At 46.1% G+C, this 26,613-nt stretch overlaps 1 protein-coding gene across 4 annotated transcripts; it reads right to left on the bottom strand.

The window, feature by feature from the left end:
• Positions 1–496: 496 nt before the first annotated feature.
• On the bottom strand, positions 497–25,708 carry pdlim5a (PDZ and LIM domain 5a). 4 transcript variants are annotated; one of them, XM_029829809.1, is made up of 13 exons: positions 25,579–25,708; positions 15,217–15,256; positions 14,011–14,036; positions 13,220–13,240; positions 13,092–13,109; positions 12,650–12,822; positions 12,510–12,546; positions 5,212–5,294; positions 4,185–4,380; positions 2,769–2,949; positions 1,893–2,013; positions 1,672–1,787; positions 497–1,327 (listed from the first exon to the last, which is right to left on the bottom strand). In XM_029829809.1, exons 1-13 carry the CDS (start codon positions 25,680–25,682, stop codon positions 1,238–1,240), a joined length of 1,206 nt encoding a protein of 401 aa, XP_029685669.1. In that variant the 5' UTR covers positions 25,683–25,708; the 3' UTR covers positions 497–1,237. The 4 variants fall into 4 exon arrangements, with proteins under 4 accessions (XP_029685669.1, XP_029685670.1, XP_029685668.1 ...); XM_029829810.1 differs by lacking the exon at positions 13,092–13,109; XM_029829808.1 differs by lacking the exons at positions 13,092–13,109; positions 13,220–13,240; positions 14,011–14,036 and adding an exon at positions 14,438–14,868.
• Between the last annotated feature and the right edge of the window lie 905 nt (positions 25,709–26,613).

Genomic DNA, 26,613 nt, shown 5'->3' with positions numbered 1-26,613 from the left:
CAGAACCTATAGCTCCAGTTTTATTTCCAAAGAAATAAAAGTATTTCTGTGTCCAAAGTGCCAGAAATATATTTTTAAAAAGTCATCAGCAATGCATACGTCCAGCAGTGGTGACACAGACGGTTCACAGACTTTGTTTTCATCTTAAGAGCGTTTTTCTTCCTCCAAACTGGAGCCGGCATCAACATTCTGGTGCTCCTCAGGCCATGGAGGACCAGTGTCCTCCCACAGCCCAGTGTGTGTGTGTGTGTGTGTGTGTGTGTGTGTGTGTGTGTGTGTGTGTTGACCAGTCCAGTTCTGCCGATCACCAGTGAATCGACTCCATTATCAGAAATCTAGAAATACTTTCCAGATTCTTCCATCATCTTCTCCCCAGTCTCATCTTCACCTCGCTGTGACCTTTGCTGCACTTTGACCTTTCCCAGCATGGAGGAGACACACTTTCAAATCTAGATTTCACACCATTCTGCCACGTATCTGCAATTTAAGAGAAACATTGTCTTTGGAAGTCATTTATTTGGGACATAACAGTTTTTATCCATTAGTCATTCTGAAGATGAAAAATAAGTGTTGGGGTTTAGTTTTAGCCTTTAGCCATTTATAATATGCAAGATTTCATTCAATTTATTCTATATGGAAACTCCACCATCACAAGAAATTAAATTAATGTCCTTATAAAATACAAAATAAATACAGGATCTAGAAATGCAAACAGAAATGAGAAAAATAGTACAGTATGTTTGAGAATACCAACGTCAGGGGATTTCCAAGACGTAAAAACAAAGATAACCTGGTGTGTTTAGTTCACCTAGATATTAAATTGACTTATTTATCCATATCTAATTCTAAAGCTGTGTCCCATAAAGCAAGGTCCTCGTCTCAAAACTGAAAAATGGCACATTTCAAATTTTATTACATCATTCTTAGAAACTGAAACACATTTTTAAAGTAAAATATAAAGAAGCAAATATGAAAAACTGATTTTTCCCCCCATCACCAGCTTATATAAACTAGTAAAAACCATCTATTATATAACTATTGAACAGTTAAAGATGGTTAGAGAACATTCTGACCAACACGGAACACAACAACCAAATATTAATCATCAACATTTTAATAATATCCTTGTAACATGGGACGGCTTCCATAGCGGCAGGCTGATATTTGACCTTTACCATCACCTTAACCTGCATTTTTCTTTACTGAGCTCGAGTGTAGCTAATGTAACGCTGATCATTCAGAGCTTCAGTGTGTGAGCGTGTTTCTTGCAGAGGAGTTTGTCTTTCTTGGAGAAGAACGTCTGACCCTCCAGAGCTTTGTTGCACACCTGAGCAAAGAGAAGAGGAAGTTGTCTGAACAACACTGTGATCTATCAAACTGCATGAAATGAAATTCTTTTTAGATACAAAAGAGTCCTTTAGTGTCCCAACCCCCCCCCCCCCCCCCAACAAGCCGCATTGCCAGGAAAACCTCCCTTTGAACAGGGAGAAACCTTGAGCAGGGCCTGGTTCATGTGGAAGGCCCCTCCTGCTGATAGCAGGCAGGATAAAGGAGGAGGGAAAAGAGCGATAAGGTGGTGGTGGTGCTAAGGGGGGACTAGCAAGAATTTGCAGACAATTAGATCCCAAAACAAGCGCTCCTCTACTCTCTTAGTGTGAACGTTGTTCTTACGGCACAGGCGAAGCAGGTATCGTGCCAGGTGTAGCCCAGCGCCTCCAGGAACTTGTCTCCGGCCTCGACGGGGAACTCGCAGCCATGGCACCCAGTCCCAAACAGAGTGTAGAAGTCTTATTTTTAAAAGAAACAAAAACACAGACAAGCATTCACGTCTGAATCGCCATTCATGCGCCCGCGCGGTGATGTCACCCCTGTTCCACGCCGTCATCGCTCACCTTGTTCACAGTACGGCTCTCCGTCCTCGAGGTGGAAGGTGTTGTTTCTGATCGGCTGCTGGCAGCAGGCGCACAGGAAACAGTAGACGTGCCACGTTTGCTTGAGGGCATTGATCACCTCCTGTGGCAGATAAAAAGGGTGGTCATTCGGTGTATCGGGGCTCCTTTTCTCAGGTCACATTTCAACGTCTCTTCGTCTCGTGTGGACACATGACTCGGCTTAAATTAACTGCTTTCTTTCCCACCCTTCAACTGTGAGAACAGGACACGACAGGGAAACCAGAGGAGGGTTGGTGGGCCCGAGTGAATCGAGGGATTAGAGGAGAGCGAGTGCGAAAACAGGTTAATGAGAAGCCATAAGCTGGTTGAAGATGTGTGAGAAATCGAGGGTTGAAAGGGATTGAGGCCAGCGAGGTTCCGTCACGTGAGGGGGGATTGTCGGGGCTTCAACGGGAGCAGAGGCCACGGTTTCCAGACACCCTGGGTTCGTGCGATGCCCACAGCCTCTCGGCCTGTTAGCCTGATCTCCTAACTCCTAAACTCAGACGGCAGGTCTTTATTCTCGGCCCTGCCGATTCTCATCTACTCACCCATCAATTTGTTTCCGTGGCAACATCGTAAAACCGCCGCACTGATCCAACCACTCTGGACAGGGACACCCACCCACACTTCACATCTGCTCACGCTATCAGCCAGCCTGAGTTTGTATTACTGTTGTGTTGCATTTAAAAAAAATCCAAATGTCATCTGTCACCTAACATTATTAAAATAATCGGTGGATCTTGCTAAAGTATATACAGTATATATATATATACATATATATAAGGAAGTTGTCACACAATCACACACACGCTCAACACAGTCAGAGCCTCTCACCCCCAGGATCTTGGCCTGGCAGCGACTGCAGGCCGGAGCGAAGAACTCTTCGTAGCAGTGTTCACAGTAGACGGATCCGTTTTCCTCCACAAAGCCAGTGTCTGCCAGAGTCGATTGGCAGTGGGCGCAGTTGAACTCCTCCTTATGCCACGACTTCCCCATCGCTACCAGAAACGGCCCTCTGATGAAGAAGAGACGCTGGTGACCTTTGATTTTCTCTCAGTTTTACCTGAACCAGAACAGCCGAGCTTCGGGGGCTCTGCCCCTCCCCCCCTCACTGGGGTCCCTCATCAGAAGATTCAGCCTCCACACAACTCGCAGTTGTCCCTCCAACTGCTTGCTGGTCTGGAACCAGTCCCACGCTCACCCACATTCACTGAGGTGCTCTGTTGATGCTGCGTTACCATGCCAACCGCTGATGGGATGGGGACCAGCGCCTCAGTGCAGACGTGCCTGGAGCACATCAGCTTTGGATTTTGAGCTGATTTCTGACGGCATTTATTACGAGTTTAGCAAGTCTGACTTGCGCAACAGTCATAGTTTAATCTTTAGATTTCACCTTTTGCTTTGATGACACCTTTGCAAACCCATGGGCTTCTCTCTGTTTTTCACTTCACTGGGATGCCTTGTCAAAATTGATTTGTTGAATTTCTCCCCTTCTTAATGGGGCTGGGACCATCATCTGGGTTGCGCAGAAGTCTGGTTGCTACATGGCCAACAGCCCTGTTGGACAGCTGTTAGAATCCACATTTTAGCAAGAGACATCAGCTAAAAGGTGAACCGGTGGTGTCTACGTGCATGGTGAAGCATGGAGGTGTGGTGGTGCGAAGCATGGAGGTGTGGTGGTGTGGGGGGCTTTGCTGGTGACACCGTTGGTGATTAATTTATTTAAAATTGAAGTCACAGTGAACCAGCACCATACCACAGCAGTGGTCAGCCATCCCATCTGGTTCAGTTGCAACATCAATTCTTGTTCAACAGGACAATGACCCCAAACACACCTCCAGGATGTGTCGGGGTTAATTGACCAAGAAGAGTGATGGAGAGCCGCGCCAGAGGACCTGGCCTCCACAGCCACCTGACCTAAACCTATTCAAGATGGTTTGGGGTGACATGGACCACAGAGTAAAGACAAAAGAGCCAACAGGTGCTCAGCATTTCTGGGAACTCCTTCAAGACTTTAGGAAAAACTATGTCAGGAGCCCTCCTGAAGCTCAGAAGAATGAGCAAGCGAAGCAGAAATCAAAGCAAAGGGTGGCTGGTTTGAAGAATCTAAAGCATAAAACATGAGTTATTCCACACGTTTTGCTTAATACTTAATTCCATAAGCATGGGTATTCAGAGGTTTGATGAGTGGCTCACAGAACTGATTCCTCCTCCTCCTCCTCCTCCTCCTCCTCCTCCACCTCCTCTCACCTGATGACCATGCTGCAGTGGGCACACATGGGAGTGCGGGTTCCTGCTGGGATGTGTTCTGCCATCTGGACCAAAGAGTCCTCGTCTTTAGGGTGGGGCTGAGGGGCAGGCCGAGCTGGGACAACACCCTTGGGTGCACTGGCACTGCCGTTACCCTTCATACTGAAGGATGGGGTGATCAAACCCATCCGGGGTCCTGCAGAGGTGGAGGAGGGATAAAGAGATAGTTCACACAGAGGTTGTGTGGACGGACAGGTGGACAGGAAAGGTCCTCCTCTAGCCTTCTCAGGTGTGGGAGTTGTTTGACCTTTGACCTCTGTCTTCTCAATAAAAAATATGATTCTAAAGATATAAGGAGATATGTTGGCAAAACAGCAACAGTAACAGTAAATGTTGGAAGAAAAGAATCCTTTATTTTGACGACGGGGGCCCCTCTGAGTGCACGGATGCGAGCATTACAGTGCACTCTGGTGGGTTTTCACACTTTATTCAGAACTCCTGACGGATCCCCTCAGTAAATATTGTCTTTCCAAAGGAGTAAAACTTTTATGTCTGTGACTGGGCGACGTAGGGGAGGCGGGCCGGACCCTCCTGTCGCCTTAATGGGCGAAAAAGATGTGAAAGGAGAGACCACAGTGACCTGTTTCACCGCATATGTCACGCTTCAACAGTGGAAAATACAAGCCTCTTTCCTGGTGCTAACTGGCTGCAACAACTTCCAGCCCAGCAGCAGTAAATCAGCTTTACTTCACGCCAGCATTCGGAACTTAAACTTTATGTGCTTCTTATAATAAAGAAATAAAGGAAAAGAAATGAAAATTAACCTGGTTTGAGAAAAACAACATATAAGCAGCTGTCGAGTAATCTATTAGTTAATTACAGCTGCCCTCCTATAAGACGAATGAGCTCCGAATGAAGGTTAATACAGAACAAATTAGACTTTACACTATCATGCAGACACCCTTCTGTTGGAGTGTGTAGATTCAATCACATAAATCAAAGAGGAAATCAGTGAGTGCGTTTTTACCCTGGGTGGATGGGGGTCCTTTGATCATGGTCTTGACAACTGGAGACTCGTGGCTGTTGAATTCGGTCTCCGGCACCTCCTCACTGCATGGAGAAAACACAGCACACCTGATCCAGCGGGATTCTTCAGATACGAGCTGATCCAAGAGAGGTTAAACTGTCCGCAAATTCCCATTCATCCTGTCACGTGGTCTTTTTGTAGCATAGAACCGGCGTTTCAGACACACATGCAGCTCTCCGGCATCCCCTGCTGCCAGAACACCTCCCAAATCTGTCCGGACCAGGACTTGAACCATTAACCCCCCACTTCTCAGCCCAGTCCCCTTGTTAGTAAAATTACCTCTAGATTACAAGAAAAACAATTTTACATTTTGGGAGATAAAAGCTCAATTCAGAAGGCCAGTTAACTTCAAAATCTGAACGTATGAAAAATGTGCATGGGAAATTTGACATTTTTGTAAACTATGCCATCATTGGATGAGCAAACGAATCCTTGGTAACAGTGGTTCGAGCGGTTGTAAAAAGGTTTCTGGCTTCGTTTATGAAGCAGCAGGAGCTCTTCCAGACAACCAGCCTGCTGACAGACCAACAAGATGATGGCAAACGTGGCACCAACCAGAAGACGGGACGCAGCTGCAGCCAGAACCCTGCTCAGCCTGACAGAACACTTCCTACAGACCTCGAACCAGTTACACAGAACAGGATCCAGCCCGCACGTCTCCATGACGGACCAGAGATGAGGTCCACTCAAAACCAGGGCCAGAAGATCAGAACAACACTTACTGGAGCGACTGGTCCAGCGGACATGGAAGACAAACATCCACTGTGGCAACACTGAGCAGATATTCTAGCCGGGAGCTGAGAATAATAAAGAGCCGCTGCCGTAAAATGTTTATGATTGCATCGAATTTTGCTGTCATAGCAACCGAAGTGAGGGGATGAAGAAAGGCCCACAGGACTCGTCAGTAGGTGAGGGCTGCTGTTGAGCCGCACGCCGCCTCCAACTCCAGGGTTCTATTTAAACGATGCAAAATGAAAAACTGCTCTATGAATAACATCAGGCCTTTGCGCACGTGTGCGTGCACGGGCTCGCCCGTGCCAGCCGAGGAACTTGGGTGGGCCATCAATCTCTCCCCAGACGTACTACACCCAGAGCACGGAGTCGCCGCCAACATCAACAGTTGGATCACTCCCGTCCTCTTCGCCGTGCGCGCCCATTCGTCAGGGAGACAAATGTTATAGCAACTGCGCCCATGGTTACGCTACATTTGAGTGTGCCTTTGTGCCGAGTGTGGGAGAGAAAGACGGGGGCGGAGGTGAAGACAGGCAGAGAGAAGAAGTGGCGGTGTCAGTTTTACACTGTGAGTGTGTGCGTGTGCGTCTCATTGCTGTGATATTTGACCTCGTGCACACTTCATTTGAACACTGAGGACATCCATAACATTAAATGGCCCCTGCTCAGCAGGAGGGGCACCAGTGCACCTCCCAGACCAGCAGGGTTCCACCTCTATGAGTGCCGAACGCTGCTGAGAGTTCACCTGAAGGCAGCACGAGCGGGGTGGAGAGCGGGGACAGGAAAAGGATGGAGGCTCCGACACTAATGCGCAAAATCACGATAACAGGCGCTGTGATGTCCCTCCGTCGGGGGTAGAAACCTCTGAAAATAGCTGGATAATTGGGTAGAAAATGAGGTAAACAGGCAGGCCACAGCGCTGGTTAGCCTCGATACCGGGTAATCAGTTTTTAGCCGACGCAGGCCTAAAGAAGAGACAAGCAGAGCGTTTCTCTTCGTTCACGTGCTTGTGTCACCACATGTCCGCAGGCTGCCACCAGTGAACCCAGTGAAACCCGCTGGGTTTGCTTAACCCAATCTAACAGTCCCCTGTCATTCTCATTTCACTAATTAACTAATTAATGACAAGAACCCAAACTCTATAAGCCTCCGATGTTGAGGATATGCTCACATATCTGAATGCTCACGTATCTGTATGTAAGTCATTAATACAGTGATTAATTCACAGGAAACATGTCCAAAAGACCAAAATGAAAGTAAAAATAGCCAGAAGTTAATCTGATTATTACTGTCCTGAGCACCAATCAAGATAAGGACATGGCTAAATTTAGCTTTAACTTCTCACTAGCTAATTATCCCAATGAGCCGCCCGAATGATCTATGCTGCAGAGCTGCTGAGTGAGATTGCAATCTATGGTTTCTTGGGCCACATTAGCTGATTACAACAGGTGACGAGCAAAGCTGGAAAACAAGACGCTCCTCAGTCCGCCATCGATTAAACCAGATTACAGCAGAGCTCGTTAATATTCTCCACCGTCAGACTGATTACGGCGGGCCCTAACAGGATCCTGCAGGGCCGTGATTGGTTGATGAATGGAAGCTGCCGTCGTGATTCAATAGTCACTGGTTAGAGAGCAGACCATCTGGTTTGACTGGGGCGTGCACAGCTACTCTGCAAGCCTGCTTCAATTAGGACGGGGGTATTTTTCTACCTGTCTTTTACTGCGCTGATGCCTTTAACTCGTCCCTGTCTCATAAACTGTTTACTCAGTGAGTAAAAGAGATCCATTTTGTCCATCCGTGCGTGCCGTGCGCGGCCCCAAAGGAGACCTTGCACCACGCATCTCGCGAATGTGTTGGTTTCATTTTGCACATTGAACAAATGGTCAATTAACATAGCTGACTGTTGTCCAGCAGCTCTGCAGCAAACAACAGATGGCCTCTAATTCAGCACCGTGATATCCTCTGGATCAAAGTCAATCCTCACACAATATACATACTTGCACGCACACACGGACACACACTCAAACACACTTTTCATACTCGGCGGTTTTAAAAGTGTGCAGTTGTCCACGCCGGCCAGTGACAGATCTGTGTGAGATGCTGCCAAGTTGTTTCCCACTGACCACAGAATGTCATCAATGGTGGGACTTGTCTCCACAGAAACATATGGGCCGTGTCTTTTGGGGTTGGCCCTGACCAAACACTGCTTTTTTTTTTCTTCTTTTTTTCCACTGCTGCTATTCATATGCAGCCAGCTTTATCTAAATATTATTAGTCAGGCAGTGAGGCGAACACGTTCTTGCTTTCCTGTGCACTCGTTAGGCTATGAGTAACAGCGTTGGACAAAATTGTAGTTTTTTTAAAAATATATTATTATTTTTATAATAAACATGAATTTGTCCAGTTCTGCTCAGCTTACCTTTTTTTATTGTTTTTTCCATTTCAGCAGCCTATTGATGCTATAATGTTTCTATTTCCTTATAATAAAGCGGCTGAGAGGACAGAGATGCTGTTGTTTTAGGAAGACAGCTGGGATTTATTTTATCAGCCATCAGCAAGAAGTATCTGGACTAATTTTAAGATGTGCTGCCCTCTAGTGGACGTATGGCGTTATTACTAAGCTATCTGTGTAAATTCTCAGTCATCCAGGTCATTGTATCCAAGGTAGTTTTCTCTGTCAACTGGACTGGGTTTCTTCTCTTGAAGACGTTTCGCCTTCTATCCAGAAGGCTTCATCAGTTCTGAAATCGCTGGGGAGAGAGCTTGAAAATATATAGCCCCTGTGGACCATTTGTATGCTAATGATCTGGGTCACCTGAGAGTCGTTAGCAGGGTCGTTGGTCGGGTCGTTCACCTAGTTTCTGTTGAGATGTCTCCCCTTTGTCTGCTGGGTCACATGGTGATGAGTCACTGGGTCTCTTGGAATGGTGTGAATGTTTGTTTTGCTGTTGGAAGGAGTGGAGGACTGCATTGTATGTGGGTGACAGGAAGTGTCTCAGGCCACCACCTCTGTTTAAGGATGGTTTCTCCAATTTAACATGGATAGCTTCCTTGACCCCCCTTTCGAACCAGCGGTCTTCTCTGGCCAGTATCTGTACTTGGCTGTCCTCGAAGGAGTGCCCACTCTCCTTTAAGTGTAAGTGGACTGCTGAATCCTGACCCGAAGAGGTGGCACGTCTGTGTTGTGCCATTCTTCTGTGTAGAGGTTGTTTGGTTTCCCCAATGTACAGTTCCTTGCATTTCTCCTGGCACTGTACAGCATAAACAACATTACTTTGTTTGGGTCTTGGTGTCTTGTCCTTTGGGTGTACTAACCTCTGTCTGAGAGTGTTGCTGGGTTTGAAATGAACCGGTATGTCGTGTTTCTGGAGGATCCTCCTAAACTTCTCCGAGACTCCAGACAGGTAGGGGATGGAAACGCTGCGGCGTTTGTTTCTCTCCTCCTCTCCTTTGCTGAGGTCTTGCTTTCTTGAGGTTTTGGTGAAGGCCCAGTCTGGGTAGCCACATGTTTTGAGAGCTGTCTTAATGTGGTCCTGTTCCTTCTTTCTGCCTTGGGATGTGGTGGGTATTTCTCTGGCCCGGTGTTGGAGAGTTCTGATCACTCCCAACTTGTGTTCCAGTGGGTGGTGAGAGTCATCCTTAAACAGAGGTGGTGGCCTGAGACACTTCCTGTCACCCACATACAATGCAGTCCTCCACTCCTTCCAACAGCAAAACAAACATTCACACCATTCCAAGAGACCCAGTGACTCATCACCATGTGACCCAGCAGACAAAGGGGAGACATCTCAACAGAAACTAGGTGAACGACCCGACCAACGACCCTGCTAACGACTCTCAGGTGACCCAGATCATTAGCATACAAATGGTCCACAGGGGCTATATATTTTCAAGCTCTCTCCCCAGCGATTTCAGAACTGATGAAGCCTTCTGGATAGAAGGCGAAACGTCTTCAAGAGAAGAAACCCAGTCCAGTTGACAGAGAAAACTACCTTGGATTACTAAGCTAGAACTGGCGCTTACCTAAAACATAGAGATCATTGTCGACCTCAGCTCTGGATAACTGGTGCTCATTTAAATGTTCTATAAGAAGAAACTGGTGTAGTTTATGTGCATCAGATCATGACTGATATCAGTGTTACATGTGTCCTTGAGTCACCTCCTAGCCTGATAAATGTGATTGTTTTATGAATGTAGAAAAATGAATTTGGAATGCCATTTGAAAAGGAGATGATAATGGCTACTAGCATAGCAGCTAATAGATAATGCATGTCTGATGATACAAGAGGTGATAAAATGCAGACTGACTCTGAATGTGATCACTAAAGGTGAACAGCAGAACCCTTCCCTGGTCTGACATGTTGGTCAGTGGCAGAGAGTTCCCAGCGATGGTTCTGTTTGTGACAGTGAGGATGTGAGGAGGGTCAAGAAATGAGTAAAAAACTTGAGTAGCTTTAGGGGAGTAATGCTACTGATCATCCTACATTCAGTAAGTAAAATGGAAAAGAATGAAGGCAGGGGAGTGAAAGAAGAAGGAACACGAAGACACCACAGAAAGACGGAAAAGAAAACAAGGAAAAAAGTAATCACTTTATTGTCTGCAATAGAGAATAATAGCTTTTTCTAAACACAACAAAGAAGAGAAACCCCAAACAGCAGCTAGTTTAAAAATGCAAATCACGTGAACAATAAGGAGCAGACACAGGCCGCAGTAAACATGGAGATGAAATAAACGCAAGGTCTCTGGAGGGATATTTCACATAGAAGTGGCCTCAGAATAAAATATTTGAATTGTAAATGATTTAATGGCTTCGCGCAGTCACATATACCATGAAAGCGTTCCAGTCTTCCTCATAGCATCACTGTTACAGAGCAGCCGTACATTTAAGGATCATCTCCTGTTTATGAGTGTGCTGCACATATGATGCACTTCTCATTCCTCATACTCTTGCATTTATTTCTAAAGGTTCGTGTTGATGGAACACAGTAGTTCTAATGCTTGCGGATACAGGAAGGCTGGGATTTACCGCCACCTAGAGGCGGCATTAAAAACTACAACTTGAATAGCCGCAATCAATCCCAAATGATATATGTTCAGTTTTATTTTTCAAGTCAAGTCAAGTTTTAATTAGGATTATAATAGAATTTCTTCCCATGAAGAAAATCAAAGGCTCAAATTCTCTTTCGATCTGATTAACCCCAGAATCCTGCCACGTATCCTTCTGTAAACATCCACAATAACAGTCTTTTCATGAGCTGGAGACGTTCCACGCACGCAGAACACGGAACATGTGTGCTGGACAGTAGATACTGGGGAGCTTTAACATCATCTTCAACCAAACCCAAAGGAGGGACACAGCTGGGTTTATGTCAAAAGCGTCCCTGCACACTTTGCTTTAAATCTTTGCTTTCTTTTATTTCCGTCAGCTCCACCTTCACAAAGAGCCAGATTCATAAAGACCCACCTACACAAGTCAAACTGCCACAGTGCACACATACACAGACAATTACGCCTCTGACATGCACACACACGTAGACACACACCATCTACTGGACATTGAGGGCGCGAGCAGACACTCCGTGGTGCCAGTCCCTCAGCTCGTTGTACTTGGGGCCGATCACCAACCGAGTGGTGGTCTTGTTCTCTCTGACATCGCAGGATGAAAGAGGAGAGAGATAAGACAGCAAAGGAAGAAAAGACAGATTTAAGAGGGCTGGAGGATCTGCCATTAAGCACATGTGAGCCATGCCATGAGGGGAGCATGATGATGCACACACAGAGCGGATGATTGACAGGTGGTGCTGCTGGAGATGGGTCACGTGGAAAAAAGACGGGAAATTGCGAGGCGGGAGTTTTTTCTGTCATCAGGATTTCTCCTCGCAGCCACCGTGGCCAGGATGGGATGAGGTGATGAATTAATTCCACCAAGAAGCGGATCACAAGGCCAACGATCGCAGGCACACAGGAAGTCACGATTTCACCCCAAACGGCATCGCCGCAGGTCAGTCCATCATTAGCACGGCCAGAACGACAAGTCACACCGCATGCAGCACTGCAACACCTCCACGCTCACGAGCACACACGACAACAAGGGCAGGCTGAGTTCGTTTCACTGGTTACCAGAGAGTTAATCACTGTCTGCTGCCCATGATACCGTTTCAGTAACCCGAGAGAGCTGAGCTGCCTGAACTTTAGGAACTGCTGGGGAGGACATTCTTTAAGAGGTCTGGCTTTTTACTTAATGGCTCAAACACCATCTTTTCTCTCCTGTCTAGACAGGATGAGTCCACACAGCACCAGTGCTGCCAGAACTGTGCCACAAATATCTGAGATCTGACTTCCTGATGCTCCGCAAATGTAAACTTTCAATGACTGAAGGGCCTCTTTGGGGATAATTGAAGGTCATAAACACATTTTTGTTATTAATTGATACGTCACTTTGGGCAATTCAAAGCCTACAAACTGGAATTGAGGGTATTTAAAATCACATTCATGCACTTACTTCTTCTTCTTGGTTGTTTCTGCCTCCTGTTCTTGAGCTGCCACGGACAAAGCAAAAAGAAATCAATGTTTCTGCTGTTGAAAACAGCGTCTTAATGATGCTTTGGTCATCACATCGATCAAAGACAGCCGGCATCGTACCGTTCTCGGTGCCCGTGATCTGGGCTAGGATCCTAAAGGATCTGGACTGGGTGGTGCCGGTACGGGGACGCCAGTCCTCCGTGTCCTCCGTGATGCGCTTTCTGCTGGCATCAGCATGAGTGGGCACGTGGTAGAAGTGGATGTCTGTGTCCACAATGTGTCTCCTGGGAACTCTGGAAGGACACAAGAGCCTTTTATAGGCTGCTGTACAGAATCAGCACCATATAAAAACACTATGGAGTCTGCATGGCAGAGTTTTAGGGGTCAAAGAGTGTTACATGGATTTGAGTGATCTAAATTAGCAAATGATAAGTTACTTAGTTACTAGAGGAGTATAAACTGTATATTCACACATGGTTATTATATGAGACAATGGAAAGAAATGAAATCACACCACGAATTATTAAAAGAGCTGATCTCTGGGTAAGAACTGTATAGGTACCTCGGTGGGGAAGGTTTTCTTGAAAATGTATTGACAGAGAAAAAATAGGAAGAAAAACATCAATACAATGGAAGAAGGTCTAAGAAAGAGAGAGATCCATAAAGGCTGGGAAACTGCAATCAACTTACTTCAAAATATTATGAGGTCCACTAAAGAGGGGACATTTAGAAGAAGAGACAAGTGTGTAAATTAGGAGGGAAACATCAGCAAGCAGAAAGTGATTGACGCTAAATCCACCCCAAAAGCATGCAAAGCTCAAGCTCGGTTGGTCAGAAAATTCACTGCCACGTTCATCCACAGGGCGGTGCTGTGGAGCTGTTTGTGCAGCGTGTTTTATCAGACCAGAGTCAGAGGAAGAAGTTCAAGAATAAACTTAAACAGCGTGAATGCGCAAACAGCAGAGCTTTGATTGAGTATATTGATGATATGCAAAAAATAAATAAATAAAAATGCATGGCCAGAATCCTCCTTGCCAACAGGGTGCTGACAGGCCCGTGCTAACTGTCACTAAATCCAAACATAGGTCAAATACACAGGCGAGCACACAAGCACGCTTGAAGACTTTCCAGGCACCGCTGTCAATAAATCCCCTATGAATTGCTCTCAACACGTGCACGTCAGAGCGGCAGCGGCTATGTAGATGCCTGAGTGTTGACACGTCCACACACACCAAGACATGTCTCAGTGTACTCTGAGTGCATTTATAAGTTGATTTATTTTTAAGGAGAGAATAGTACCTCCAAAGACCTTCACTGATACCGATGAGCTGCATGTAGCAGCAGCTCTTGGATAAATATAAACACAGCAATGCCATGCTGCAGGAAAATTGTTAGCAATGCATGCAGGCGCCATGACAACAGGCAGATGCAGAGATGGAACAGGATGGAAACACTCAATAAAACATCCTGCAGGGACTGACTTTGTGACTGGAGGAGGTGCTGCAGTCTGGAAATGCAGAAATACAAGAATTGAGAGGAGAGAGAGAGAAAGAATGGAATCAGTGACATGTGCCTTTTCCTGGTGGTTCTTTGGCCATTTAACCACAGCGTTAAAGGTTGTCGGTCCAATTTCCCCTCTGAAACGATGCACGCGGAACACCAAGAAGCATGCATGCAAGCAAAGATGACCACATGCTGGTTCATTGGAACACAAATGAACCGTTGTTGAAAGAAAAGAAAAGAATGAAAAGAAAAGAAAAGGTCAAATCAATTTCCATTTAAATTTATTTTTCCGAGATTAAGAATAAACAATTACTGGAGGGTCTGAAGTGAACGAAGGGAAACCTGAAAAGGCAGCAAAAAAATGAAAAGGACGTCTTGTTTTATTAATGGGGGAGCGCCACTCACCCATTTAACTGCAGAGGCTGGGCTCCGCCCTGACTCTCCATCAGGCCCCGCCTCTGCCCCATGGCCACCTCACAGGCGTTCTCAGTGGAGTACAGGTTGATCGGTGTGTTGTACACTGATGGCTGGGGAGGGACCAGGACAGGGGGGGAGGAGGGGGAGGAGGAGGCGGAGGAGGAGGATGGGTACGAGACAGGAGGTGGAGGTGGAGGAAGTGGGCTAGTGTAGGAGGCCGAGGGAGTAAACGCAGAGGACGGGGATGGAATGAACGGTGCAAATGGGGACTGGGAGGGAGGCGATTCACACTCCGTTCCACAGCCCCCATACGGCCTGGGGGCCTTGTTGGGGAGGGTAGAGGGGCCGGAGGAGTAAAGGTGGTGCTGGGACGGTGGGTGTGTGAGGGCCACCGGTTTGATGATGTCTGACCTGGCGTTCTGGTTCCACGAGAGGAGAACATGCCGATACAATCGGGGAAAAAAAGAAACACAACACACACGATACCGATGACTCCTCCCGGTGATCAGATGACAAAATTAAGGAAATATTTAAAGACCACTAAACAAAAAAAACTCCAAATGGTTTTCATGCAGGAAGTGTGCGTATCGTTTCAGAAGGTACTCGAATAAGCAAGGTATACCAGGTCAATGACACCATTTTATAACTTCTGCCATGGCTTCAGACTTAATAAAAATACAATGTTGGCCTTAAAAATCAGCCCGAACATTCATCTATTGGTCACCTGGTATGCCTGCCTCTGCATGCGTTACAGACTGGTATCATACCTTTGGTGCAACTGGAGGGGGTTTGGGAACACTGGGAGCCCTGCAGAGAAAAGGAACAAAAGAAGGCACATGAGGGTTTCATTTTCACATTTTGACCAGAAAATGCCCCATTTTGAGTGAAAAAGGATGGAATTAAATGGGGGCAGGGGGTCAAAACAACACAGAAGAAAGTACTGTTTGAATTTTGAGGTTCACATGAACACCAACTATTCACATGTAAGTATTGAGATATGTTTTTCCCAACTATTTATGGTGTTTGACCGATCCGAAAGATTAACATCTTACACATATGGAACAAATCAATTTAAGTCAAATTCTTCTTCGGTGCGTCACAGGGTATCGGAGGACGATGAAAGCTGAAAGAGACACGAGGTAACGTAAATTGAGGGTTAAGTAAACTGTGCAGTAACTTAAGATTTGAGAATGTCAGCGGCCCTGCATTCCTCTCGGAGCAGCGCTTCCACGGAGTTCCTGAGGGAGGGTCGTGTCCTTCACCCTCAGTAACGCTAAACCTGCGGCCTCCTGGTGGCGGGAAACACTCGCACAGCTCTGCCCTCCTCTTTCTGTCTAATCTTCCTCAGCACGGCTGGCGAGTAGCCACGATTGTGTTCCTTTAACAGGACAACTCAGAAGGAGCTCATGGAGCCGACACCAGTGGTACCAGTCTGGGATGTTGGCTGATGTCTACAGATTACAGCACATATCAAAGAGAGACGCACAGGTGTGGGCTAAAGCTCCATAAAAGCCCACGTAGACCTTAACTATGACCCCGTCAGCAGCAGATGTGTGTGCTACCGTGCGCTGCTGCGGATACCAACGACACAAGCCTTTTTCTGGGTCACCAGTGGCAGGGACACGTGTGCAGAAGTGGAGAGGGGACACCATCAGAGTATCGAGCGGGCATCTCAAACATGCCATCCCCCTGTTCTCTAGCCCGTAACTGGAAACACTGATGCTGAAACATGTCATAACGAAAGCTTTAGCACTCTGAAACGTGTTTTGATTGGAATGACTGAACAAATTTGGCTCCCATGGTGCGTCGGGTCCACCGAGCACACGTCCCGTCAGAGGGGTGGCTGGAGCTCTCCGCATGGAGATGCCACGGAATCGTTGCCCGTAGCTGAAATGTGTGAAGGTCAGAGGATCAAGTAGAGGCAGTAAATACGAGCACAGTGTGAATGTGTCAGACCCCTTTTGGTGACGATCATAGAGGGTTTTTTTTATTCCAGCATGTGCGATTGTCTTCCAACTTCTAAGACGTGTTTCTGTTGTCTCAGATTGGCCGTTTAACCTTCCAGGTTTGCATACTGAAAGCATGAGTCTCTACGTCCCTCTAACAAGTCTTGTGGTGACGTTTCTTCTCGGCTTTGGTACCTCAGCACATCCAAGTACGTGCTGCGGTCACAGAGGCAAAGCCACAGAATATTTCCATTGTGGTCATTTCTATTCTAATAGTCCTGTTCTTTTGTTGTCAGGGGTGTCAACGAGCTGTTAAGGTGTTCCATGTGAATGATCATGAGAGCCAGCCTGACAACAACCTGCTGGAAATGGTGTTGCTTCCCTGCTTTTATAATCAAAAAGAAAAATGTTGAGATGGAAACAATGTTGAGAGAAGTAAAGTATTACTGAGCTCCAGCCTCCCTGGTGCTGCTCCTGCTTTGTGCTGCATTTGTGTCTAATCTCTCTGCTCTATTCTTACTGGAGTGACATCATCGCCCGATGTTTCCACGGCCACGGTCTGACACGCCGTCAGCCACACCAGCGTACAGCGAGCCTCGCACAATCGCTGGGAGGCTGCTTCCCCTTGAATGTGTGCACCATCCGGTTGCTCAACGGAGGGAGGTGGTCCCAGTGTCATGGGAACAACTTACGTGGAGGTGAGGGTGACGGGGAACATACAGCCCTTAAACGTGCACACACAGGCGCCGGCCCAAAAATAGGCACACACTGCCCACTCACAATGTCTTCAAGTGTGGAACCTGTCATAAAGAGAAACCGGAGTTTCTTTCATTACACACACATGCACACACACGCACACGCGACTTGTCGAAATCTTCTTTCTATTCGTGCGTTCCAAACAGTGAAAAAAATGATGATTCCGATTGTCAGAGATGATTTGGAGACACATTTTGGCCGCTGTGGCATGTTTGTTGTGGCAACTTTTGCGCTGCAGGGAACAGAACGATCCGCTTCACGTCGGGTCAACACGCTCGGCATCGTCTTCCCTGCGCTGCGTTTCCCATCGTGTGTTTCTCGTGCGTGGGCCGCCTGCTGCTTGCGTATTCGTCGTGCTTGGCCAAGTTTGTCACCCAAAGCTAACCTCCGTCTTTTGACATGATTTAGTGTCCGTGTTCATTAACTTTTAATGCAGAATAATTAGTGTTGCAGAAACAACAATGGCCCACCTCAAAGGCCTGGGAAGAGATTTGAGAATTTGAGATACTTTATTTAGATACACTTACACCCAATACAATAACTTGACTTATTTTTTAAGTCCATTTAGGCCTTTTCTTACTCTGCCTTCACGTTGCCACCCTTCTCTGCCAGGACGATGACCTCACTCTCCTCTACTTCCTGCCTTTCATGCCATGTTTTTCCCTTCCCTGCCAATGAGGTCGACCTCTTTTCTAAACAAAAGTGATACTTGTTAACGCTCATTAAACTGCGCGAGTTCGTCATTCCCAAAGATAGGTCGGACACTTTTAGCCCTCGGTTATTTAGTGCCCCTTTTTTGGCGCCTTACAAGGAGAAAGGGGCGAGCTGTTTGGTCTCGAGAGATTTGTTAAATTTACCTTAATCTGAAGCAGACAGACCGGAGCGAAGGGGAGAGAACGCCAGATGCTAACTGGCACAATTACTGTCACATGTGGCCCAAAATTTGGAGATTTGTGAGTGGAGTATTGGAGAGGACGGCTCGGTGTGAGGTAGATATCTGGCGCGAAGGAATATTTAAAGTTTACACGCCAGTCCGGGTCAATTTAAAATAGACGGAGTTTCTGTTGAGTCTACGCGAACATTTATCTTAGAGTGGCCTTTAAATAGATCTGGAGGTTTCCTCTCTTTATCAGAGGTTTTAGTGCAGATCTCGCTGTGAGTCTGTCAGTCTGTGTGTCTTTTTATCCTCCCCATTCTTATCCTCTGTGGATAAGAATGGGGAGGATAAAAAGAAGAATAAAAGTTAACAGAATGAAAGTTTGACGCTGAGCAGACTGACAGAATCGGACAGATTAGAGGTTCAGAAGCAGTTTAAGTCAATCTGGAAGTGGGTTTCAACCTTTTCTGGACATGTGCGTCCGCCACACCTCTGTTCCTTTAGTTGCTGTCTTCATTTGTCCTCGAGCTACTGGCACTTTTTAGCCTTTCGCATGTCTATGATTTAATTCATTCATTCATCTTTCAGTGGAAGGGTAGATAGAGGAGAGCGTGTGTAAGAATGTAGAGAACAGATTCATCAGAGATGGAACTGGTTTACCTAGGCAGGGTTGAGGTTAGGCAGCCCAACAGTCCATGGGACTTTTTTTGGGGTTTAAACTTTTTACAGCTGTGTTCAAGAGCGAGAAATGAAAAGTGAGGAGCCGAAAACGGAGGATCCGCGAAAACAAACAGACACAATCGTTCAAAGGCGAACCGCTCACACGCCCAAGACCCAGACACAAATCACATATTCCCGCAATTGTTTCCACAGTCTGGCACGTCTGAGGCATTTTTGTCCCTCGGTAAATGAGTCTTGACCAGCAAATGTCAAACCTGGCAAACCTCTGTCAACCCTTGACGCCAAATTCCATGACGAACGCTGCCATCATTGTTTTAAAAGGTTGCAATTGAATAAAATAATAACTCTCTGGATTCTAAATGGTGTAAAACCAGCCCGCTTTCAAATTCTCCCCCGCTTCCCCATATCGCCGTGGATCATGTAAGTGTAGAAGTAACAAAAGTGAGCTTTTGACCAGAGACACACAACCCTGCAGAGGAGGCGACCTGATGGAACCCCAGAGACGATCCCAGTCCGTCAGTCATGACTCTCCTCTGCATCCAAAAGCAAAACTCCAAATATTCTGTGTGATTTTGGACTCTGTCCCGACAGATGTTGGGTGTCTGTGTTGTTGGGAGACATTGGCTCACCCCACGAGGGAAACATCCGATCAGAGTGAATCAACCAATCAGATCCCCACCTTTACGCAGCGAGATTAGGCAGAAAACTTGACGGGTTTAGCTACTTTCTTCAGGGAAAGTTGGGTTTCCCCTGAAATGCTACTAACCCTAACCTAAATTAAAATGATAAAAGTTCCTCAGGTGCAAAAGAAGTTAAAACGGCTTAAATTACGGCACGCACTTCGTACATCATCGTGCGTGGAACAATCGCTTCATCAATCAAAGGTTCACCGCCGTGTCCGCAGCATTCGACACGAGCAGTAGTGAGACATTTGTTAAACTGTACGGGTCTTTCTCTGTGGAGGCTCACTGTCAGAATCAAGAGCACTCTGAGGAGAAGAACAGTCCTGGGAACTGGACCCAGCGCTGAGACAGGCTGCCCATCAAAATGATCCAGAGCTGGACCAGGAGGTCTTTCCCCATCAACATCTGGCCGTGGGTCTGCTGAGGGGTCAACACATATCTGCACAGCGTAACCGGCTCATTTGATTGTTTTTACCGTCTGATTTTTGTTTTCTGAGCTGTCCTTTTTCTTTGCCGCACGCCGGCCTTCTGTACACGGGCTTTCACGTGACACCCCGCCACATATCTTACAAAGCTTGACATCAGCACTGACCGTAAAGCCATTCTGGCTCCCATACAGAACAAATTGCCTGAAGTCTCTCAAGGCTCATCTTGTCTTTTTTCTTCATTTAAGTGTAAAACTACATTTTCCCCAGATGACCTGGAAGAGGATAATGGTGAGAAAAGGTCAGAGAAGGGATGAGTGTGTCCCCAAACTGCACACTGCTCTGTTCACTTCATAATAATCTACTCAGACTGAGATGAATCTGCTGTCATCTGATTACATCATTAAAGAAAAGTATAAATAAATACACAGCGGGTTGTTTTGGTTGAGTTTAAATCCATCTTAGCTTCCCTGAGCTGATAATGGTGTGAATTTTAAACAGTTTGTGGGAACCGCAAACTGTCTGGGACATTAATTGTCTCGAGTTTCAAAACATGATTGCAATTTATTACAGAAACAACTTGGACCGTGATTACAAGTTTATTTTATTTGGAGCAACACGGCCGAGCGCGTAATTTATGTTCGGGCTGCGTCTCACACCCCGAAAGCTCGTTTTTAACAATTACTCAGCGCCTGTGAAACACTAAACTTTCTACTTTTCCTTGTCTAATCAGCCCAGATGATTCCTCCCACTGTTCCAGCTGCCTCTTTGGATGTCGCTCAACATGGATGTCTGGCCTAAAGACGGTCGTTCTTGGCGCCAGAAAGCGGACATTTGGCCAACAGTGGAGAAGAATTAAGAAAGCAGACAGATGAGCTCAGCAGTTCCTGACCTCAGAGTTATCTGAGGAAATGTCATTTTCGTACGTTTTGCTTTTTCTTCAAACGACAGACGGGCAGGGAGTGGTGCGTGTTATAATCGAGCAGCGGAATGCTCACGGCTCTGCCAAAGATGGCGGCCATCCCTTTTGAGAGGGTCACTGGCAAATACAGCAGGCCAATGACAGACAGAGACAGGTGAGCCCAGTTTAGCCCTCTCGGCTTTAGAGGATCTTTGGCAGACATCAGAGGGGAGTAAGTGACAATGGCAGCTGTGCACAGTGGGTCTGAGGACGGAGGATTTGCAACTCCTGCAGCCGGGGTGGAAATCTCCCCTGGTTTTTCCAGCCCGGTTGTCTCCCACTGGTTTTACTGGTGTTCATTACATTACTGTACCAGCTCCGTCTTATAATTTGCTTCCAGGGTTTTTTCCAAACTTTTCAGTGGTTCGAACATGCGCAACAACACCGAACATGCGAATTCCAGCAGATCATTTAAGGAACGGAGCACATATTGGCTCGGTTACCTGTTTTTCCTGCATTTTGTACTAAAATGATACGTTTGTAGAGTTACAGAAATCACATCAGCGCGTGGAGTTTCTGTCAGATGTGATCTGCCCACTGCAGGACGCAGGACGGAGTCTAAGTCTTTGAAATGAACTAACACGTTACCTATTCCAACAAAGTTCCTTTGTCTAATTTTCAATATTTTTACTTCATTTTTGTCAGACATGCAGGTTACCTGCAACATACTACTTATAAACATGATCAAAATGTCTGTTTTTAAAATATAAACCTTTTCTTTCAGGTAGTGTAACTGCAGGCTTATTTCTGCTAATTCGGCCGGGGGGGCAGGGGGCTAATCCATGCTTTTTAGATAAATGGTGTCTCCAGTTTTTAGTTAATGGACGGTCTAATTATCTCAGTCCGTCTAAGCTTAATTAAAGATCATTTTGGGTCAGTCCATTTAAATCATGTTGTCCTGTCTGGCCTTAATTCCAAAGCTCCAAATATGCAATAAATCAGAGTGGAATCGGACCAGGACACGCGCGCATAATCCATTACATCATCATATGCTGACAGGCCATTAGATGGACGTGCAGACAGTTTCAAAGTTCAATTGGAGGAATATTTACACTAAAAATGATAAAAATGTTCAGACAAGCATCTTCAGGTGGACCATTTATCAGTGATATCGGTTCTCTAACCCTAAACCTAACCCAGGCTACAGTTAGCATCACATGCACACACACGTGCATGCCCCGTTTTCAACCCCAGCGGCATCTATTAACGGAGTATAATGTAAAACAAAATAAAAACGCATACCCCAACCTTACATAACCCCCCTCCCCTCCTCAGTTTACACAGTGCCAACATCCAGACTCAGAATAACCCGCACAGCTGCCACGAAGCCGGCGTTTGTTTGTGTGCGTTTCTAGGTTTGGGTGCGTGCGCTCGTGAACCGCACAGGATTTCTGGATGCGATGGAGTCTTTCCTGCTGACGTGTTTCAAAAAGGCCGGTCACCGGCTTCAGTGTGTGACCTTTACCATCAGCTTGGCCCCTCCACCGATGCCCCGCTGCTGAAACAAGTGAGATCTACACCGTGATTAGAGGAAGCGCCTTTGTAACGTTGTTGCAAAACCTGCCCTCATTGCGTGAGAGCTCGTTTATTGGAATCAGACCTGTGCTGTGCAGAGGAACCATGATGAAAGTTTGAGCTCAGGTCTACCGTGGAGCAGTTCAGGACCACCTGAAGGAAAAACCACTCTGGCGTGAACTCCTGTCAAACAGTCAAACATGCTTTGATGTGAGTAACAATGGATCCAGTTCAGCAACAACTGATCTGTGTAAAAGTCACATCTTTAAATTGTAGTGTGTAAAAAGAAAAAACTATTAAAATGTCTCTTAAAGGCCTCGACTTTCCCTTATCTGTAACATCTTCATCATTAAACCTCCCCTCTGTTTGATTCCATCTGCATTCTCTCCCTCTCTATGTCGAACCTCCCCTTCATTCCAAAACTTCTCTCCATCTGCCACCCACATTTCAGCTTCACCCTCCGCCACCTGTTTCAGTTTCTCTACCTATAAAACTCTCCTTTGACATCTCTCCAACAATGTCTTCTAAAGCAATTAAAGACTGCCGGTATAAAGCCCGAGAGCGGACCAAACCATATTCTCTAAGCGGGGGTGCCTGCTCCCCCCCCCCCCCCCCCGACAACCTCGTATTTCAGTTTCAGACACATTCCATTCAATTTAGCCAATATTTTCCTAAAGTTTAATTTGAAATAAAATTAGCAGGTTAGCGCAGAAGAAAGTGTCGGCCGGTGCAAGTGAAGGTCTCACCTTGCTGTTTTCCATGACGACTTCCTGTGAAAGTTCTGACTTAAAGAGCCTTTGGCCAAATTAACTCAGCACCTTTACTTTGAAAGTCACAGAGGAATTATTAATTTGGATTGGGCTGGATTTTTGACATTCACACTGATGCTGCTGTAGATGAGTCAAGATTAATCATTCACTATAATGAGCGATTTTTCTAATTATTATTGACGGAAGGTAGGGAAGTGTTTTGCTGTGAAACGGCCTGAATAGATTAAATGGAAAGTATGAAAACAATGGCAACACTTTAAGAGGGCGTGCGCATGTGCGTGTGACGAACACGTGCGCTCCATATGCTTCGGGGTTCTGATGCAACGGCCTCTCGTTAGCGAGATATTAGGCCTTTTCGACGGTCTCGTCAGGCAGAATTCTGTTTGACACCAACTGCTAAAACGGGAACAACTACACAGCGAAAACAAAAATTCCCAGAAAGTTGAGGGCATTTTTTCCACAGCTGTGTGAAATAAACCGCCTGGATGTTGATAAATCCAAACACGGAGCGGTGATGTCTTCATGGGACGATCGGAGGTTTACAGAAACTGCAGGATGGTAACCAAGTTCAATAATGTGGTTGCACACCTCCAAAACAGGCGGGGGGAAGGGGGGGGGGGCATGAAGAATGAAATGATTTCAATGTTTTTGTGCTTTTTAAATATTTATACCATTACACTGCTAATTTCCCTCTAGTGGTTCTGCCGTTCCTGCTTTTCAACAGTTATTCTGTTTTCCCTGGAGAAGAACTGCAAGGACAGACCAGGCGAGACGGACCACAATGGCTCCAGCAGGTCGGTGCAAAAGGTTGGTGTTTAGAGAGCTATTATTGACCCAACAATACAGAGTGCATTCCTAGACACAGGGAAAACGTGGGTTAAGAGTGATGTGCTGAGTAAAACAACAAACACCAAATTCCACATATGTGATCTGTCACTGGCCTGAGCCACTAAATGTCAACAGTGGAACTCGGAGGTTTGCATGGCACCGTTTTCAGATATAGAGAACCTTCAATCATATCATAGAAATCTGACCATTATCTGATTTCTGGAGTTATTAAATTGTTCAGGTGATCATGTGAACAGGGAATGAGAGAACAGCAGTCATCTGATTATTAGAAATCAGATTAAGACCCCTGGTAATCTTCCAGCACTGCTGTTGTTGTGCATCTCTACCTGTTAATCTGACGTATCATGTTATTCTTCATCTGTGCATGTGTAAAACCATGTAATCAGAAGACAACGGGCCACTTCTGGAGTGACGAGGAGACAAATCCCAAGTCAAATGGAACACAAACGCATCAATGCAAGACCAGATGTTTTACAAAGAACACAAACTTTGAATCTTTCGTCACTACGTCAGTATGCTTACAGCCCCAAAATCTGATTATCAGATTAGGATTTAAATGATTCTGATCCATTACAGTTATCTGATTACTCACAGTTTTTATGCACATGTTAAAATGGACCTCCGCCCTCCTCATTAAACGTCTACATGGACAAAACAACCAAACATCCACCCTAACAACACATGCAGGCTTTGACTACCACAGGAAACAGATCCCTACTAGTAACAGTGATCCCTGGCCCCGCTCTGATGGCTGATCCCCATACAAACACACACAGGAAACAGTGTTGACGCTCCTGAGCGTTTGTCCTCACTTCATTTAGTGACCCAGCAACAAAACCACACAGGACTTGTTGCCACAAAGGGAAAATGGAAGGTTAGATGAGTGATACCCCTAAAAAGAGATGCTTTAAAGGACACGTGTAAAGCTATTTCAACCCAGATGTTGCACAGCTACAGCATGAATCAATAATGCCTCCGTGTTAAAGAAAATCCTTTCAAATGAAAACACGGTTCCACAATCAGCATAACGAATGGCACTGAACTCCTCCGCAGACCCCCTCGCGGCGGCGTTTTACGCTCTGACTCGCTTCACGCATCATAAAAAAGAAATCACACGCAGATTTTGACTCGGTTTTAGCCCCGCAGTACCGCGCGGCATGTTCCAACTCTGCTGTTCCAGCTCACGCTAATGCGTTCAGTCTGTCGCTGTTTAGATGCTTCAATGGACACGCTCGGTTAACCCTCGACTAGGAGGACGAGTCGTGACGACGGCGAGTGACTGTTTGAAGGAGAAAGCGCCTCTGAAGAAAATGGCACAACTTAAGAACCATTAACCGTGATGACCACAGAAAAAAAACAGACCCAGACCCAGAAGTTCTGCCAGTACGAGCACAATTTGCACCCGCTAGCGTGTTAGGACGGCCGATGCTCCACGCCAGGCGGAACTAATGGCGTTGCTGTGTGTGAGACAACAGTGAACATCTGCATGGATGTGGAGGCTCTGTGGTTAAAATGGAGCGCAGCCTCAAATCTAAAGGGTTGTTTGAGCGAGTATGGAGGCGAGCGTCTCGATCCGGCGCTGTCATGAAGATAAATGTCTTCCTGTTCTTGACTTAAATCAAGAAGGGGGGTTGAGGCATGCTCTGTGTCTCAGTTTGTGGCTTACTTCTGCAGAGTGAGGCTGAGGTTGCCAGTGCAGCTCTTGATCTTGTTCTGGGCCTCCAGGTGGTTCATGCCCTCGGTGGCGATGCCGTCAATGGACAGAACCATGTCTCCCACGGTGATGCCACCTTTGGCTGCTTACCGCCATCCGTCAGCTGCACAGACATTAAAATAAAAACAAGTTAACCGCACGACCAGCATCAGTCTGGAGAATAGGGTGGGTCAAGGTGATGTAGGACGGAAACCTCCACTCTGTACTTATCACATGATTTATGGGTCCATTCCATTACAGAAGCCTATAAGCTAATTAAAGGCCCGGTTGTTCCAGCAGATGACGGAGGCTCTGCAATGATCCACGTCTAACAGCAGGAGCCTCCGTCTTCTCTCTCCTGACCTTCCTTTATTACGATTATTCTGGCTCCTCAGCTTTTTAAAACAAGAAAATAAAAACTGTAAAACGGGGCCTTTTTTATCATTATTTATATCAGTCAGGATTTTATACACAAAGTTTCAATTACAGTCGCATGTTTATCTCAAAGTGGAGGAAATCTAGAGCCAGTAAAAGGCAATCATGCCATTACACACAAATGGGGACTAACTTGGTGCGGACACATTCCAGTTCTTTTATTGGCTGTTTTACGACATCTGTGCACGCATCATAAAATATGCATTCGCTCCATGGCTCTTGTCTGTGGTTTTCACCGACTTCTGACAATGATTTCTAAGGCATGCACCAAATATCTGCATCTAAACAACGTTAATTGCACAAACTGGAAGCTGGTTAATGTGAAACAGGTTCAGGAATTTCTTTTTGAACTGAACCTGCTGCTCACCAGGTCCGCCGACACCCGTGACTACCGTCCCTCCGTCACCGTGGGGATGAAGATATCATTGTAATTCACAAGTGTTGAGCATATTACACATTTCTATATATATATATGTGACAGACAAATTAGGAAAATGTGCACAAAAAGATTCACACATCACTTCAAGTAAAAAATCAAATACAAAAGTGTCATAACAGCAATAAAAAGGGTTG

Source organism: Takifugu rubripes, chromosome 21, assembly GCF_901000725.2.
Source record: "Takifugu rubripes chromosome 21, fTakRub1.2, whole genome shotgun sequence".
Lineage (NCBI taxonomy): Eukaryota > Metazoa > Chordata > Actinopteri > Tetraodontiformes > Tetraodontidae > Takifugu > Takifugu rubripes.
The sequence above is the reverse complement of the archived record's forward strand: the minus strand, read 5'-3'. Positions and strand labels throughout refer to the sequence as shown.

Excerpts from the sequence above, each read along its gene's own strand:
- pdlim5a (XM_029829808.1), bottom strand. The coding sequence starts at position 25,682 with ATGGTTCTGTCCATTGACGGCATCGCCACCGAGGGCATGAACCACCTG. Across the intron at positions 12,823-14,437 it reads CAGCCTCTGCAGTTAAATGG|AGTTCCCAGGAGACACATTG; the intron begins GTGAGTGGCGCT and ends GTGTCCTTCCAG. Across the intron at positions 1,788-1,892 it reads AGAGCCGTACTGTGAACAAG|ACTTCTACACTCTGTTTGGG; the intron begins GTGAGCGATGAC and ends TTTAAAAATAAG.